The sequence below is a fragment of the Camelina sativa genome, chromosome 15 (genome assembly GCF_000633955.1).
Source record: "Camelina sativa cultivar DH55 chromosome 15, Cs, whole genome shotgun sequence".
Taxonomy (NCBI): domain Eukaryota; kingdom Viridiplantae; phylum Streptophyta; class Magnoliopsida; order Brassicales; family Brassicaceae; genus Camelina; species Camelina sativa.
Genome location: NC_025699.1, coordinates 21,798,377 through 21,812,846, shown reverse-complemented (window position 1 = coordinate 21,812,846; position 14,470 = coordinate 21,798,377). Strand labels below are relative to the sequence as shown.

Sequence of the window (14,470 nt, the reverse complement as noted above, 5' to 3'; positions counted from 1 at the left end):
CCCCTCAACCTGACTACCCCGTCAACAAGAAAACAAGCAAGTAAACAAACTTGACAAGTTATCAAAGCCACGCAACGAAAACAGTAGCGGAAGCAATTTAAACCAAAACAAGCGAGAGAGATTAGATCCATACAACTCATCTCGATGATCTATACTCGCTATAAACACCAAATAACTCCCAACGTACAATTCAGACACTTTAACTCATACACGCCTCTCAAGGCCATCTCAAATACATGAGGGACACGCGAAACTCCCTATACTCCTTCTCCAAACATCCGATCGACATCATCTAGAATACAACATCGATCGCTTGAAATCATCTAGACTCTTTTCACCTAAGGGCCCTCGAAATTCTGTTCCGTTCCACCAACACTGCTCCATGCCGAGACCACAAAGGTTACCAACATGAGCCCACAACATGCTACATCGTCATGTAGCGGTCACACTAGTAGCTAGCTAGCCGTGACAGTGTCCCCGCGTGAGTGGTCGTCGGGAACTCATGCATGACAACCTCAGTTGGAACAGAAGATCGACACACTTATTCTAGCTAATACTCAAGAAACAAATTCAAGAGACTCGCTAAAATACCAACAACGTCTCAAGCAAGAAAATCAAGCATAAACACGAAAGAAACTTCTAGCAAGAGAATCCACCTTAATCATCAAGTAACAAGAATAGAAATTCAAGTAACCGATGATTAAACTTCATGCACGCAGCCAAATTAATCCACCTTAAGCAACTCTTGCAGCACGTTTCATCATGCATGCCATCCAATTGATTTACACTGTTTAAATCCTTCTCATCCCAATTACGCATGCAAGCTCACTCGATTTAACCATTTAAATCGCTTAAATCCAATTTACGCATGCAATCAACCTCAACCAATATTATGCAATAAAATGCAAAATATTCACTCATTTATTCTTGCATGAAACCGTCTTTTAAGCAAGAATTTATACTCGCAGAACCCTCTCGGTTCGATCATGCATGCAACTCTTAAACCGCGTTTTAAGAATTTTGATTTACTTAAAATCTCACCCAATTCCTTCTTTAACCGACTATCGAGTGAGTCCAATTTATTAGCATGCAAATCATCCCATTTACGCATGCATGCATCAACTTTAAACCGCAACTACGTGCTTACCACAGACTCACTTTTTTCACGCGTCGATGATTCCCGGACTTCACCGCACCACCCGATCAGACAGACTTCGCGTCGACAGCTCCCCGCTTCTTCGACCGTTCTGGATCCGCAACCCACTTCGTTTCTCGGCTTCACTTTACTGCAAACCACTTATCCTCTCGACCTTCTTCGATCGCAAAACGCGTCTCGATCTCGATCTTCTTCGATCGAAAACCACCTTCTTTTACCGATGATCTCTCTCGAAAAAGTCTCCTTCTCCCTCTCTTCTTCTCTCTTGCGAACTCGCCCATTTTTTTTCTTTCTTCTCTCGCTCACCTTCTCTCTCAATTTTTCTCTCCTTACCCCTTTTGTGTGATGTTCGAAAATGAGAAGGGAGAGGCTTATTTATAGAGAGATTTGGGCGGTGGAGTTGTCCAATGCATGTGGAGCACTCACATTTCCACTAATTCTTCCTTCAATTCTTTACACTTGTTGATGACTACTCCAGGTCGGTTTGGACATATTTGATGACAGCCAAATCCGATGTTCCTGCTTTGATTAATTTTTTTTGTGCAATGTCTGAAAGGCAGTTCGGTAAACAAGTCAAGACATTTCGCAGTGATAATGAGACTGAATTCATGTGTCTCACGTCCTATTTTTAACAGCAAGGAATTATACATCAAACTTCCTGCGTTGATACTCCACAGCAGAACGGCCGGGTAGAGCGCAAACACAGTCTTATTCTTAATGTGGCCCGTGCTTGTCTCTTTCAATCACACTTACCAACAACGTTTTGGGGTGAGAACATTCTCACTGCTACACATCTTATCAACCAGACTCCATCATCAGTTTTAAAGGGTAAAACACCATATGAAATTCTTTTTGGTTCGCCACCTTTGTATGCCATGATCCGTGTATTCGGTTGTCTATATTATGCTCACCATCGCTTCCGTGACAAGGACAAGTTCGAAACTCGCAGTCGGAGGTGTATCATGGTCGGTTATCCATTTGGTAAGAAAGCCTGGCGGCTGTATGATCTCGACACAGAACAGTTTTTCACATGTAGAGATGTGCGTTTTCAGGAGGACGTGTTTCCTTTTGCTACGATTGAGAACTACACACCGTCGGTCGTACCATCAGGTCCTCTCCCTGGTGATCTTTTTCTTGATGCACCTACCAACGTCCCCGACCCTGTACCGTCAGGTTGATTATCTACTCTTCCTCCTGTCAACAACATTGTTCCTGAACCCGCACCTACTATTGCCCCTCCGCCAGCTGCTGAGGATGCCACACCATCGACACCTAAACAACTAGTGCATCCCCCGTTTCTGGCTCCTTCTTGTGACATTGACTCCACTCCTTCGTTGTCATCAGATTCACCACAGATCGATCATATGCCTCTTGTTGAGTCACCATCATCACCGGGTCTTCCTGAACTTCTCGGCAAGGGTCTTTGTACCAAGAAACCGTCTGTGTTGCTTAAGGATTACGTTGTCACTCGCAATGTACACTCTCCCTCACACGTTCTCTCGCCTGATCTCTCCACCAAAGAATCCTCGTCAACGGTCTCCGGTAAGGTTTTATATCCTATTGCTGATTGCTTACATGAGTCTGGTTTTTCAGCAAACCATATTGCCTTTCTTGCCGCGATTCTCGACAGCAATGAACCTAAGCACTTTAAGGATGCGGTTCTCATCAAGGAGTGGTGCGATGCTATGCAGAAGGAAATTGATGCTCTTGATGCTAATCAGACATGGGAGGTTACTGATCTCCCTCCCGGGAAGAAAGCTATCAGCAGCAAATGGGTCTAGAAGTTGAAATTCAACTCCGACGGAACTCTCGAGCGCTACAAAGCTCGTTTGGTGGTGATTGGGAACCATCAAAAAGAAGGTACGGATTTTAAAGAAACATTCGCTCCCGTTGCTAAGATGACCACGGTTCGGTCTCTTTTAGCTGTCACGGATGCCAAGGACTAGGAAGTGCATAAAACGGACTTCCACAACGCCTTCTTACATGGTAACCTGGATGAGGAGGTGTATATGAAACTTCCTCCGGGGTTCAAGTCTGCGGATCCCAACAAAGTTTGTCGTCTTCGAAAGTCTCTGTACGGCCTTAAACAAGCTCCGCGCTGTTGGTTTTTGAAGTTGTCAACTGCTCTTCGGGAACTTGGCTTCACTCAGAGCTATCAGGATTATTCTTTATTCTCCTTACGACGAGGGACACTAATCCTTCATGTTTTGGTGTATGTGGATGATTTTGTTGTTGCCGGAAATAATCTTCAAGCGATCAACGAGTTCAAAGTTCAGGTCAACAAACGTTTTCATATGAAGGATTTGGGTAAACTTAAGTATTTTCTCGGTATTGAGGTTTCTCGGGTTCCGGATGGTTTTTGTCTCTCCCAACGTAAGTACGCTCTTGACATTCTCTCTGAAACTGGTCTCTTAGGTGCTAAACCGTCTCCGGTTCCTATTTAGCTGAATCACAAGCTTGCTAAGAGTAAGAGTCCTCTGTTTGATAATCCGCAGCGGTATCGCCATCTGGTGGGCTGGTTCATTTACTTGACCATCACCAGACCAGACTTGAGTTACGCTGTGCATATCCTTTTTCAGTTTATGAAAGCCCCTCTCGTTGATCATTGGGAAGCAGCCTTGTGTCTGGTTCGCTATCTCAAAGGTTCTCCTGCTCAAGGTATATTTCTTCGTTCTGACAGTGAGCTTCATCTCAGTGCATATTGTGACTCCGACTATAACGGTTGTCCTTTAACTTATCGGTCTCTCTCCGCCTACGTCGTTTACTTGGGTGACTCACCCATCTCTTGGAAAACCAAGAAACAGAAAACGGTCTCCTCTTCCTCTGCGGAAGCAGAATACCGCGCCATGGCCTATACTCTAAAGGAAATCAAATGGCTGAGGGCTCTTATGCGCACGTTGGGTGTTGTTCATTCTCACCCTATCGATCTTCATTGTGACAGTCAAGCTGTTATCTACATTACAGCTAATCTTGTCTTCCATGAGCGTACCAAACACATTGAGTCTGACTGCCATCAAGTTCAGGATGTTGTTCAGGCCAAGCTCATTACAACTCATCACATTTCTACAAAGGACCAGCTGGTGGCCGAGATCTTGACCAAAGCATTGCCCGAACTTACCTTTGCAAGACTGATGTCCACGTTTGGCGTTCGACATTACGTACCACCAACGTGACGGGGGTATTACGATAGACTCGAATATGTATAGAATATATTTACTTAGATATGACTCTATCATAAACTCGGTATGTATAAATAGCAAAGCTATGTGAATGAATAGAACAACAACTTCAGAAAATATTTCAATTCTCTTTCTCTTGGCTTATATACTCGAGTTTGGAATATTGTTGCAGGCAAAGCAGGAGTGGACTTTTTCACTCAGATCAAGACAGTGACACAACAGTGGAAGGATATTCCAACTTCGGTATCTCTTGCAATGCCTACTTCGCAAAAGCCACAACTAAAGCCAACTCCAACAAATTACTTTTCCCTTTGGATCTCAATTCAATTTCATTGAACCCTTTGTTTTTTTTCTTTTTTTCTTTTTCTCAATGCTTTTCTATTATTTTCCTATGCATAGTCCTTTCTTCTTTTTTCCAGTCGCTATGATAAACTAGTAGTCAACTAATTATCATGGGAAAAATAACAAAATAAAACTTCCTATTTGCATAATTCATGAAATAAAATCTCAAGTGAGAAATTATCTATGTTTACGTTGCTTGAGTTGTTTTAGACACATCAAAAAAGTTCACTTTAGGGATTTGTGAAATACTTAGGTTAATGCGTGTCTTGCTTCCCATTTCCCAATTTCAAATCCAAAATTCCCGAAAGCTAGTACAATTAGGAAAATTCACGGTTTCCTTTGACTGTCATTGGAAAACAATCAAATTCAATGACCATGACCAATTAAAATTTAACCGGTCACATTCCACTATCATATCACTTGGGAAAAACTAAAAACTAGTTCCAACAACGGACACTTGTTTCAAAAAAAAAAAAGAAAAAGCATTTAGTCATTTACCACCACATGCATAAATTATCTAAAGAATTAAACCTCTCACCTCTTCTATAAATTGACTGAATTATTTCTTACCCATCACACTCTCAATCGTTATGTTCTTTAGTTTACTTAAAACTTAGAAACCATCACTTGTTTTTCATCTCACTTTAGCAAATGGCTTCCACAGATGTTGAATTCACGTGCTATGTTGGCAACCTGGAGTCGGACACAGACGAAAAAGATCTCGAGAATGCGTTTTCTCAGTTTGGCGACGTTATAGATTCTAATGTTCGATAATCTTTTTCACCTTTCCCGAATTGGTATTAAAATTCTTGATTTATCTATAATTTTTTTTTTTTGCTTGGCAGGTCGTTTACGAAAGAGATTATGACTATTATGATTATGAAAACGACTACGAATGTGAGCTTCCGATCTCCATAACAACGAAAAAGGTATATGGATTTGTTAGTTTCAAAGATGAGAAATGCATGAAGGATGCAATCAAGGGAATGAACCGTCAGAACCTCGGGTTAAAGACCATTAATGTGCAAGAGTCTCACTCATCTCGGAGGCGTCGTCGTCGTCGTGGTTCAAAAAGGGTTTAAAAAATAAAATATGAGAAATAAGGCTCTTTGTAACCAGTAATAATCAATCAATATTTATGGAAGGTTGGTGCTTTGAATAAAGTAGTACAAATGAGAAGTTTATTCATATAATCTCTCTTTTATTTTTCAACTAGATAAGGGCATGCACGATGTGCGGGTATTGAAATTGTTGAAGAGAAAAAATTGTAAAACCTAAACAATTTTTTAAAAATATAAAAAGAAATTTTATTTCTTGAAGTAAATATATAAATAATTTTAGTTATAGAAAAAATCATATTTGTATTTAACTTCATACACTTATTTATATTTTTATATATTATAACAATTATTACAATAATATAAAGCTAAATTATACCCCACCAAAATCATATTTGTATTTACCTTCATACACTTATTTATATTTTTATATTTTTAATATATTATAACAATTATTACAATAATCTAAAGCTAAATTATACCCCTACCAAAACTTTTGCTAAATACTCATCATTAAAAATATTATTACTGTCAAATTTCAAAAACGTTTCACAACTTATTACAAAATATTTTACATGCAAAGAATTCATCAAAGCAACATATAATGTAGTAACCACATACAATTTTACTGTATCTTTCACCATTAAAAATATGCTCTTAAACTCTAAATTATTTTATTGTTAAAGTATGCTCTTTATCACCACCTATAAAATGTATTTTAAACAAATTTTATGTTGCTTGGTATAATTATAGTTATTCTAATTACTAAAATTGTATTGTGACATAATTTCTTTAACCATTAATTTTTTTTACTCCAAATATATTTTGGATGAACAACTGGTGAAAATTATCTACTCTATTATAATGATTTTATGACCAACCCAATTAAAGTTGAGAAATTGAAAGAAAGCTAATATCACATAATAAAAATAAAAATTTGAATATAATAATCATGATGATATATATAAAGTCTTAGATAATTCAAATATACAAAATAAAAAATTTATAAACAATCCAAAACATGATATATGTCATAATCATGTTAAGGATCGATGCCTTATTTACTCCTCAGAAGTATCGCATTGTACCAAAACTACTTAGAACTATGACCTCATCTCAAATATTCTTGTCGTAAGTTCTTAACTTATTTCTATCTGAATCAAAAGTTCTCATATATTTCTCTATATACTTGGATTTAAACGGTTTACGAACCAAATTCGATAGAAAACCACATAAATCAGGTTTGAAACCAAATTTAAAACGGTTTATCATTCCAACTTCCCAAATTACAAAATCGCTGCCAAATACATCAACCACCGACTAACCTTTGAAACTTATAACGCTACTAACCGTAGAATTACTTTTGGAACCTCTATCAGGTCTCAATCCTCGTTTAGTTTAGCGGACTTTATATATTTTAATTTCATTTCATTGCATCTAATAGCTTTCACTGAAGAACCCGCACAAATAAAAGACCCAAATCGGCAAAATTATATCAGAAAAAAAATCAAAGATTAAAGCTTTTGATATAAACATGTAAATTTTATGTAGATATACTGTTATTTTCTTCTGAAAAAATAATGTTATTTTCTTAATTAACTGTTCCTATTATGTTTCAAAAATTATGATTCTTTGACATAACTTATGTTATTTTTTAAAGATTTGTTATTCACTATTTATTGATTAATAATAATATACATGCTTAATAAATTGTTTTTTTTTGTTTATACATGTCAAAATCTAATTGAAAAAACACATATAATAAGCATAAGATATCTGTTAGATTCGCTTGCAAGATATATTAAAAGTTGTTACCATTTTCTTAGCTGCATAGTTGTAAGCTGGAGTTCCTATATTTTGTTAAATAATATTAGTCAATTATGAAAAAAATATGTATGTGAATCTGAATATAAGTTTTATACTTACGCATTAATTTATTTTGTCGACCCATGCCTGAAGTGTAGCTAGTTTCAGTCGCATATGAGGTTCATTAGTAAGCGCCTTATCCATCATAACAATCTGATCATTATTCATAATGGTTCTATTCCTTTTCTTGGCTGACTTTTCGTTATTTTCACAGTTTTGGTTTCCATCTGTAGTTCTCATGTTTGAAAATTGTAATTGAGTTTGATTCATCGGAATGACGTATTCCTCTCTATATATATAACAAAGATCTGAGAGAATACATATTTTTATATTTAAATTCTTTTTCTTTTAAGATTATGCCAAATAATTCAATATAACGTAGGATTGTTTTGTATAAGTTTAATTATTGTAAAATTTTTAGGATAATTTTTTTTTTAAGATTAGGCCAAGGAATTCAATATAACGTAGACGGTTCATTTTTCTTTAAAATTACAAAATTGTATAATTTAATATAATTTTTAATTATTATTTTACTAATCTACAACATAATAAAATTTTGACACATGTCGCGATCTTATGATTTAGTAAGTTTTGAAACCATACTTTATATAATAAGATTACATGGAAAAAATATTGACATGATTAAAATATATATTAAATCTTGAAATAATAAATTGTAACCATTATCATCACCATTCTCCAAGTATCATATGGAGGCATAAACATTAAATATGCAGAACTTAAACTTTTTTTTTTTTCAACACTTAAATTTTCTTTTATATATTAGGAAATGATTCTGACTTGCCATTTTAAGAAAATAAAAAATGATACTCACTCTGTTTCACAAAGAGCGTCATTTTGACATAATTCACACAAATTAAGAAAATTATATAAATTTCTATTTTACCCTTTATAAATGCACTAAATTTTTTCTCTTTCTAATTAATTAGCTTGAATTATAGGAATAAAAAAGAGAATTAAATTTTTTAAACTGTATTGAAAACATAAAATGACACTCTTTTTGTAACAAAGAAGATGTGTCAAAATGACACTCTTTATAAAACGGAGGGAATATTGACTTGCATAAAATAAATCTTAAATCTGGAAATAATAACATCCTACTATATTAATTGAGAAGTACAAATATGAAACTAACCTTAAAATGTGTAAAAAATTACATTCAATTGCCATTAGACTAAATTAATTAAGCTTAATTAACTAATTTAAATAAATAATTAAATTAAAAATAAAAAATACTCACATATCAAATATTAAAAAATCTAAAAAAAAATCTAAAAAAATATTTTCTCTCTCTAATAAATTATGGACGAAATTACTAATTATTTTTTTTAAAAAATATATAAACCAATCAGAATTTTAAAAACTAAGATTTTATATCCAAGTATACAATACAATTATTTTTAATAACTAAATTCGGAGATTTTGTTAAGATTTCAAATTATGATTCTCCTATCATCTTTATTTTATTTTATTTACAAATTGTTTAGAACTTTCATATAATACTTATAATTAATAAAATGCATATTTTTTTCTGCATATGTTGTGATTTGATTTTTTTAAAACGAAGATATATTACTCAATGTATGAAAATGTGTGTTTTAATTTCCACATTGGCGGGTTGGTAAAACTAAATTTATATAGATGATAAATTAATAATTTTTATTTACTCACAATTATAATATTAAAATTACTATTTTATATTTCACAAACTATGATGCAAATACAACAAATAAACAATATAAAACTGTAATAATACGTCAAAAATAAAATACTATAATATTCTAAGATAATTAGTATTCAAATAAACTAATAGATTTACATAAAAATTAAAAATAGATATTATCTCAAACAAAATAATTTTTTTAAAAAACAATAATTTTTATTATTATATTATAATTTTTTTAAAAATGTTGACCCGTGCTTTAAGCACGGGATATATCCTAGTTATGTATAAATTACTTGACTAATTTGGAATCATTTAATAATTTTGTAGTTCAACATTTGAATTTATAGAACTATTTAGTCGTTGTTAAGAGCTTGGAGATTTGCTTGTATGTTTTCCTCGAAAATTTACATATTCTTTTTTTTCGAAAATTGTAATTAGCTTGAGATCACGTACAATGCTTTATGAACTATCATAAAAGGATCATGAACTAATGTCAACCACCATATCCTTATACTCTTTGTTCAGTTGGATTATACAATATGATTATCATGGACATTATTGATGATTTGTGATTCATGATAGATTTTTAACTAACAAATTTAGTTATGATTTTCCTAATTGAATACTAGATTAGGACCCGTGCTAGAGCACGAATTGAAATTCTTTTTATTTATATTATAATTTTAGAATAAAATTCGATTCTAAAAATCATGATTAATCAATCATATAAATAAAAGGAATTTCAACTCGTGCTCTAGCACATGTCCTAATCTAGCATTAAAGTTTAATTTTTAATTTTTGAATATGATCCCGAAGATCACAATTAATCTTGTTAAATTAGCGAGATTTGATTCCTTTTTTATGATTGAGAGTATATTTTTATCCCTTTAATAACTTTTTGATTGATGTGGTTTATCAATAAAATTATGGAAAATAAATTGGTAATATTGTGATTCTAGTTATTTGGAACCATATACGTGATCTTCCGAAAATAAAGTTTGGAATATCCCTGAACTATCAATTTGGAATAACCCGTTTAAGATTTTCGGTTACAATTAAAGTTTTATTTGTTACAATTAATATATGAATTTATTTATAACCTATTTATAACCTATTTGTAATTATTTATTAAAATTATAAAGTCTACCAAAATAATGTTGCGTACTTTCCTTTTGTTATAAAGGGGATTCTATGGGTGGTTAAGTGTTACAACACCAAATCACCTTGTCAATAATACTAATATTAAGATGAAATTTTCTTTTGTTCAAAATTTTTTTTTGAAAATTTTCTATTTGAACACTTCAAATTATACTCATTCCGCTTAAGAAGATGAATACAAAGTATGTATTGTTGATACTAAAAATTACCAATGTTAAATGTTTTTTTTTTTTGGGACCAAACAACCAATATTAATTAAATTTAGTTGAAAATATTTAAGAAAAACCGATAGAAAATATTAATGTTTTTACAATTGCGGAGATATATCACTAAACAGATTTGACCCAACCTAAAAAAGATTCAATTTAAACTCTGATTTTAACTCTCAAAAGAGTTTCTTCTTCTTCTTCTTCATCACGAACCTCTCTTGCAACAAATCTTCTCAAAACCCTAAGCCCTCTTTTCCAAATCCTACTTAATGTCCGTAGACGATCTTCCTCCGTCGCCCTCGGCCTCCGCCGTCACGCCACTAGGCTCCTCCGTGATTCCGATTGTGAACAAGCTTCAAGACATATTCGCTCAGCTAGGAAGCAAATCGACGATCCAGCTCCCGCAAGTAGCCGTCGTCGGGAGCCAAAGCAGCGGCAAATCCAGCGTCCTCGAAGCACTCGTCGGCCGTGATTTTCTTCCTCGCGGTAATGATATCTGCACGCGACGACCTCTCGTTCTCCAGCTCCTTCAGACGAAACCTCGCTCCGAAGGTGGATCCGATGAAGAGTGGGGCGAGTTTCTTCACCACAATCCTGCTAAACGTATCTATGATTTCTCCGAGATTCGCCGTGAGATTGAGGTTTATATATATTCTCATTCATTCATTCTCTTGTTCCAAGTGTTGGTGTAGCTTCTTTGTCACAGATCAGTTTTGATGATGGTTTAAATTGTTTTGTGTAGGCTGAGACTAATAGAATATCAGGAGGGAACAAAGGTGTATCAGATAATCCAATTCGTTTGAAAATATCTTCCCCTAATGTTTTGGATATCTCTCTTGTCGATCTTCCTGGTATCACTAAGGTTCCTGTTGGTGATCAGCCATCTGATATCGAAGCTCGTATAAGAACCATGATCTTGTCTTACATTAAGAACCCTAGCTGCTTGATACTTGCTGTTACCCCTGCTAATTCCGATTTAGCCAACTCAGACGCCTTGCAAATCGCTGGAAATGCTGATCCTGATGGTAAGCTTTTTGCATCATCAAGTCAATTGCGAATTTTATTCATTTCATTTGATATACAGGATTATTCACCTTTCGCTTTTGCATATCAATTTTACTGTCCTCAGGTCATAGAACCATTGGTGTAATCACAAAGGTGTGGTTTCTCTCTTCATATATTTGCTTCTGAAAGTTTCTTGTTTTTTAAGACTTAGCTGTGATGGCAAACTACTCTATTTCTCATGGCTGCTCTATTTTCTCTATGATTCAGTTGGATATTATGGACAGAGGTACTGATGCTCGGAATCACCTTCTTGGAAAAACAATTCCTCTTCGACTTGGATATGTGGGAGTTGTAAATCGTAGTCAGGAGGTAAACCCTGTTTTCATAAAACATTTACAATATGATGCATATTGTTGTTGTTCTATCATAATGAGCTTATTTTGTGCTATCATTATACCTCGTCGACTCCTCTTTTACCTTATATATTTTACCTTTAATTAATATGTGTTCGTTGTTACCAAATTATACTATCCGTCGCCTCTGCACTTTACCCAACAAAAGAATTTATTTGGGTATTGATTTCCTTAACAGGATATTTTGATGAACCGTAGCATCAAGGATGCTCTTATTGCAGAGGAAAAGTTCTTTCTTAGTCGTCCTGTAAGGCTGCTTCATTCTTTCTATTTGATTTCTCAGTGTTACTTTGACTGTTCTGATACGGGATTATTGGTATAGCTGTCCACTGCTGAAAATCGGACACCTAATTATTTACTTTTGCTTATATTATATAGATTTTTTTTTTTTTTTCTAACTAAACAGGCTTACAGCGGTCTCACTGATCGTTTGGGTGTTCCTCAACTAGCAAAGAAATTAAATCAGGTATTATCTGCAGTCGATCTTCAAATTTCCTTGTTATGATTATCTTATTATGCGGTCAAGACACAAGCTCCATAAGAGATACACTTTCTAGGTCTCGTTTTTCTAATTGACAGTAAATTGGCTTTTATATCATGTTTCCTAACCATACGTAGTCTGATTGTGCCATATCATATAGAAGGAGTTAGGAACTTTAGGATACTATGTTGCTTCTCCTCACTGTATAAGAAAAATCGGCAACATATGCTCATTATGGTTGTTGATTTCATTTTCATATGGTGGATGCTCTTTCTGTGAATTAAATTCTCCTTTTCTAGAGATGGCTTTCCATAGGTTTCTGTTATCTGTAATATTAGAAGCTGTCTAATGGGAGCTAGTCCCTTTTCCATTTTTTTGCAGATCCTTGTCCAACACATCAAGGCAATGCTTCCTACTTTAAAGTCGCGTATCAACAGTGCATTGTTTGCTACAGCAAAGGAGTATGAGAGCTATGGGGATATAAGAGAGTCCAGGGTATGTGTTTTTCAGCCAGTTTTAGCTACTTATTTTTGAGTAGAACGAGATATGAATAATTTATATAGTTAGTGTTTGAACGTGTTCAGATATGTAGAGAAAGGTGTCTGGCACAATTACTAGACATTTCTTATTTTGTAGCTAGAAATGCTTTCCAGTTACATTTGCTTCTAATATATACTTGCCTCATAATATGTCATTTAAACATATAAGTTTATCACTGTGGCTATTTAACTTATAGCATTCTCTGGGTGTGTATTGTTTTGAAATTCGTAGGGTGGTCAAGGAGCTCTTCTCCTCAGTTTTCTTACAAAATACTGTGAAGGTAATATCTGAAGATGGGTTCTCTTTCTGTTTAGGCGACAAATGTTAGTTTCTTAGGTTGGTATTGGTCCTTATCACGGTTTAATTCTTCATAACAGCATACTCCTCAACCCTGGAAGGGAAAAGTAAAGAAATGTCTACATCTGAGCTTTCCGGTGGAGCAAGAATTCTCTACATCTTCCAATCAGTCTTTGTAAAGAGCTTAGAGGTTTGTTTGTACATTTTTCTAGTTTTCCCTCGATCCTCATCTCAGTTATTAGATGCCTTTTGTTTTGTTGTTCCAAGTTTGTGCATTAAGCTATATCTTAGTTAGGTGATGTCATCATAATTTAATTTAATTTAGGGTATTACTTGTGGTCTTCAATTGGAGGTTCATTTTGTTGCTATCGACATAAAACATATACACGTATGGGTGACTTTCTATTTATAAGATAATTAATTGATTCGTAAACCATTAATTCTGTGTGGATATCTTAGTATAATTAGTGTGATTATTGACCTAGAAGGCAGACAGTTCGTTTCAGGTTTTAAGCTCTTGGAAGCGTGCCATGTATGCAGTTTTTTACGAGTAAAGTTACTTCAGTTAGAAAAATAATCAGTGTTTTGTGTTTGTTCAATTCCCTGCATCTTTCGAAGCATCTGATCTGCTATCGCTTGAAATTGATCTATATCTCTGCTATATAGTGATCTTTTACATTTCTGTAGCTACTAATTTTGTCAGTGGCTTAGTGCTACTTGGTACGGATTTTAGAACTTAACCTATTTGTTTTCATCACTTTGCTTCTGAAGGAGGTTGATCCGTGTGAAGACTTAACAGATGAGGATATTCGGACTGCAATACAAAATGCAACTGGTCCCAGATCTGCATTATTTGTTCCAGATGTAGGTCTTTATCCCCAAGTCCTGCTTATCAGTACTTTCCACATACTTAAATTGCTTGAGCTTTCTACTTTTTAGCTACTCTGATAAGTATCTCTTGTTTTCATTCTCTTCTGCATAGGTTCCATTTGAAGTTCTTGTCAGGAGGCAAATATCCCGTTTATTAGATCCCAGCCTTCAGTGTGCTAGGTTCATTTATGATGAGCTAATAAAGGTGT

General features: G+C 34.4%; 4 protein-coding genes across 5 annotated transcripts in view; all 4 read left to right on the top strand.

The window, feature by feature from the left end:
• On the top strand, positions 2,119-2,937 carry LOC104748665. Its single transcript, XM_010470270.1, has 2 exons — positions 2,119-2,329; positions 2,402-2,937. The coding sequence occupies exons 1-2, from the start codon at positions 2,119-2,121 to the stop codon at positions 2,935-2,937; spliced, it is 747 nt and encodes a 248-aa protein (XP_010468572.1).
• Positions 3,166-4,329, top strand: LOC109129143 (uncharacterized mitochondrial protein AtMg00810-like). Its single transcript, XM_019236786.1, has 2 exons — positions 3,166-3,588; positions 3,652-4,329. Exons 1-2 carry the CDS (start codon positions 3,166-3,168, stop codon positions 4,327-4,329), a joined length of 1,101 nt encoding a protein of 366 aa, XP_019092331.1.
• On the top strand, positions 5,279-5,744 carry LOC104748663 (glycine-rich RNA-binding protein GRP2A-like; the record flags this gene model as incomplete). The annotated part of the gene is made up of 2 exons (XM_019237107.1): positions 5,279-5,442; positions 5,523-5,744. Coding segments are annotated over exons 1-2 (336 nt in total), but the record flags the coding sequence as incomplete, so codon positions are not given.
• Positions 10,802-14,470, top strand: part of LOC104747298 (dynamin-related protein 3B) — a 10,365-nt gene continuing 6,696 nt past the window's right edge. For both annotated transcript variants that reach the window (XM_019237267.1, XM_019237268.1), the window contains exons 1-11: positions 10,802-11,296; positions 11,398-11,680; positions 11,785-11,813; positions 11,928-12,029; positions 12,252-12,320; positions 12,480-12,539; positions 12,936-13,049; positions 13,326-13,374; positions 13,472-13,581; positions 14,163-14,255; positions 14,374-14,466. In XM_019237267.1, the coding sequence (XP_019092812.1) occupies positions 10,925-11,296; positions 11,398-11,680; positions 11,785-11,813; positions 11,928-12,029; positions 12,252-12,320; positions 12,480-12,539; positions 12,936-13,049; positions 13,326-13,374; positions 13,472-13,581; positions 14,163-14,255; positions 14,374-14,466 (1,374 nt within the window). In that variant the 5' untranslated portion in view covers positions 10,802-10,924. The remainder of the gene's footprint in view (positions 11,297-11,397; positions 11,681-11,784; positions 11,814-11,927; positions 12,030-12,251; positions 12,321-12,479; positions 12,540-12,935; positions 13,050-13,325; positions 13,375-13,471; positions 13,582-14,162; positions 14,256-14,373; positions 14,467-14,470) is intronic.

Excerpts from the sequence above, each read along its gene's own strand:
- LOC104748665 (XM_010470270.1), top strand. The coding sequence starts at position 2,119 with ATGGTCGGTTATCCATTTGGTAAGAAAGCCTGGCGGCTGTATGATCTC. Across the intron at positions 2,330-2,401 it reads CCCCGACCCTGTACCGTCAG|CTGCTGAGGATGCCACACCA; the intron begins GTTGATTATCTA and ends CCCCTCCGCCAG.
- LOC109129143 (XM_019236786.1), top strand. The coding sequence starts at position 3,166 with ATGAAACTTCCTCCGGGGTTCAAGTCTGCGGATCCCAACAAAGTTTGT. Across the intron at positions 3,589-3,651 it reads TAGGTGCTAAACCGTCTCCG|CGGTATCGCCATCTGGTGGG; the intron begins GTTCCTATTTAG and ends GATAATCCGCAG.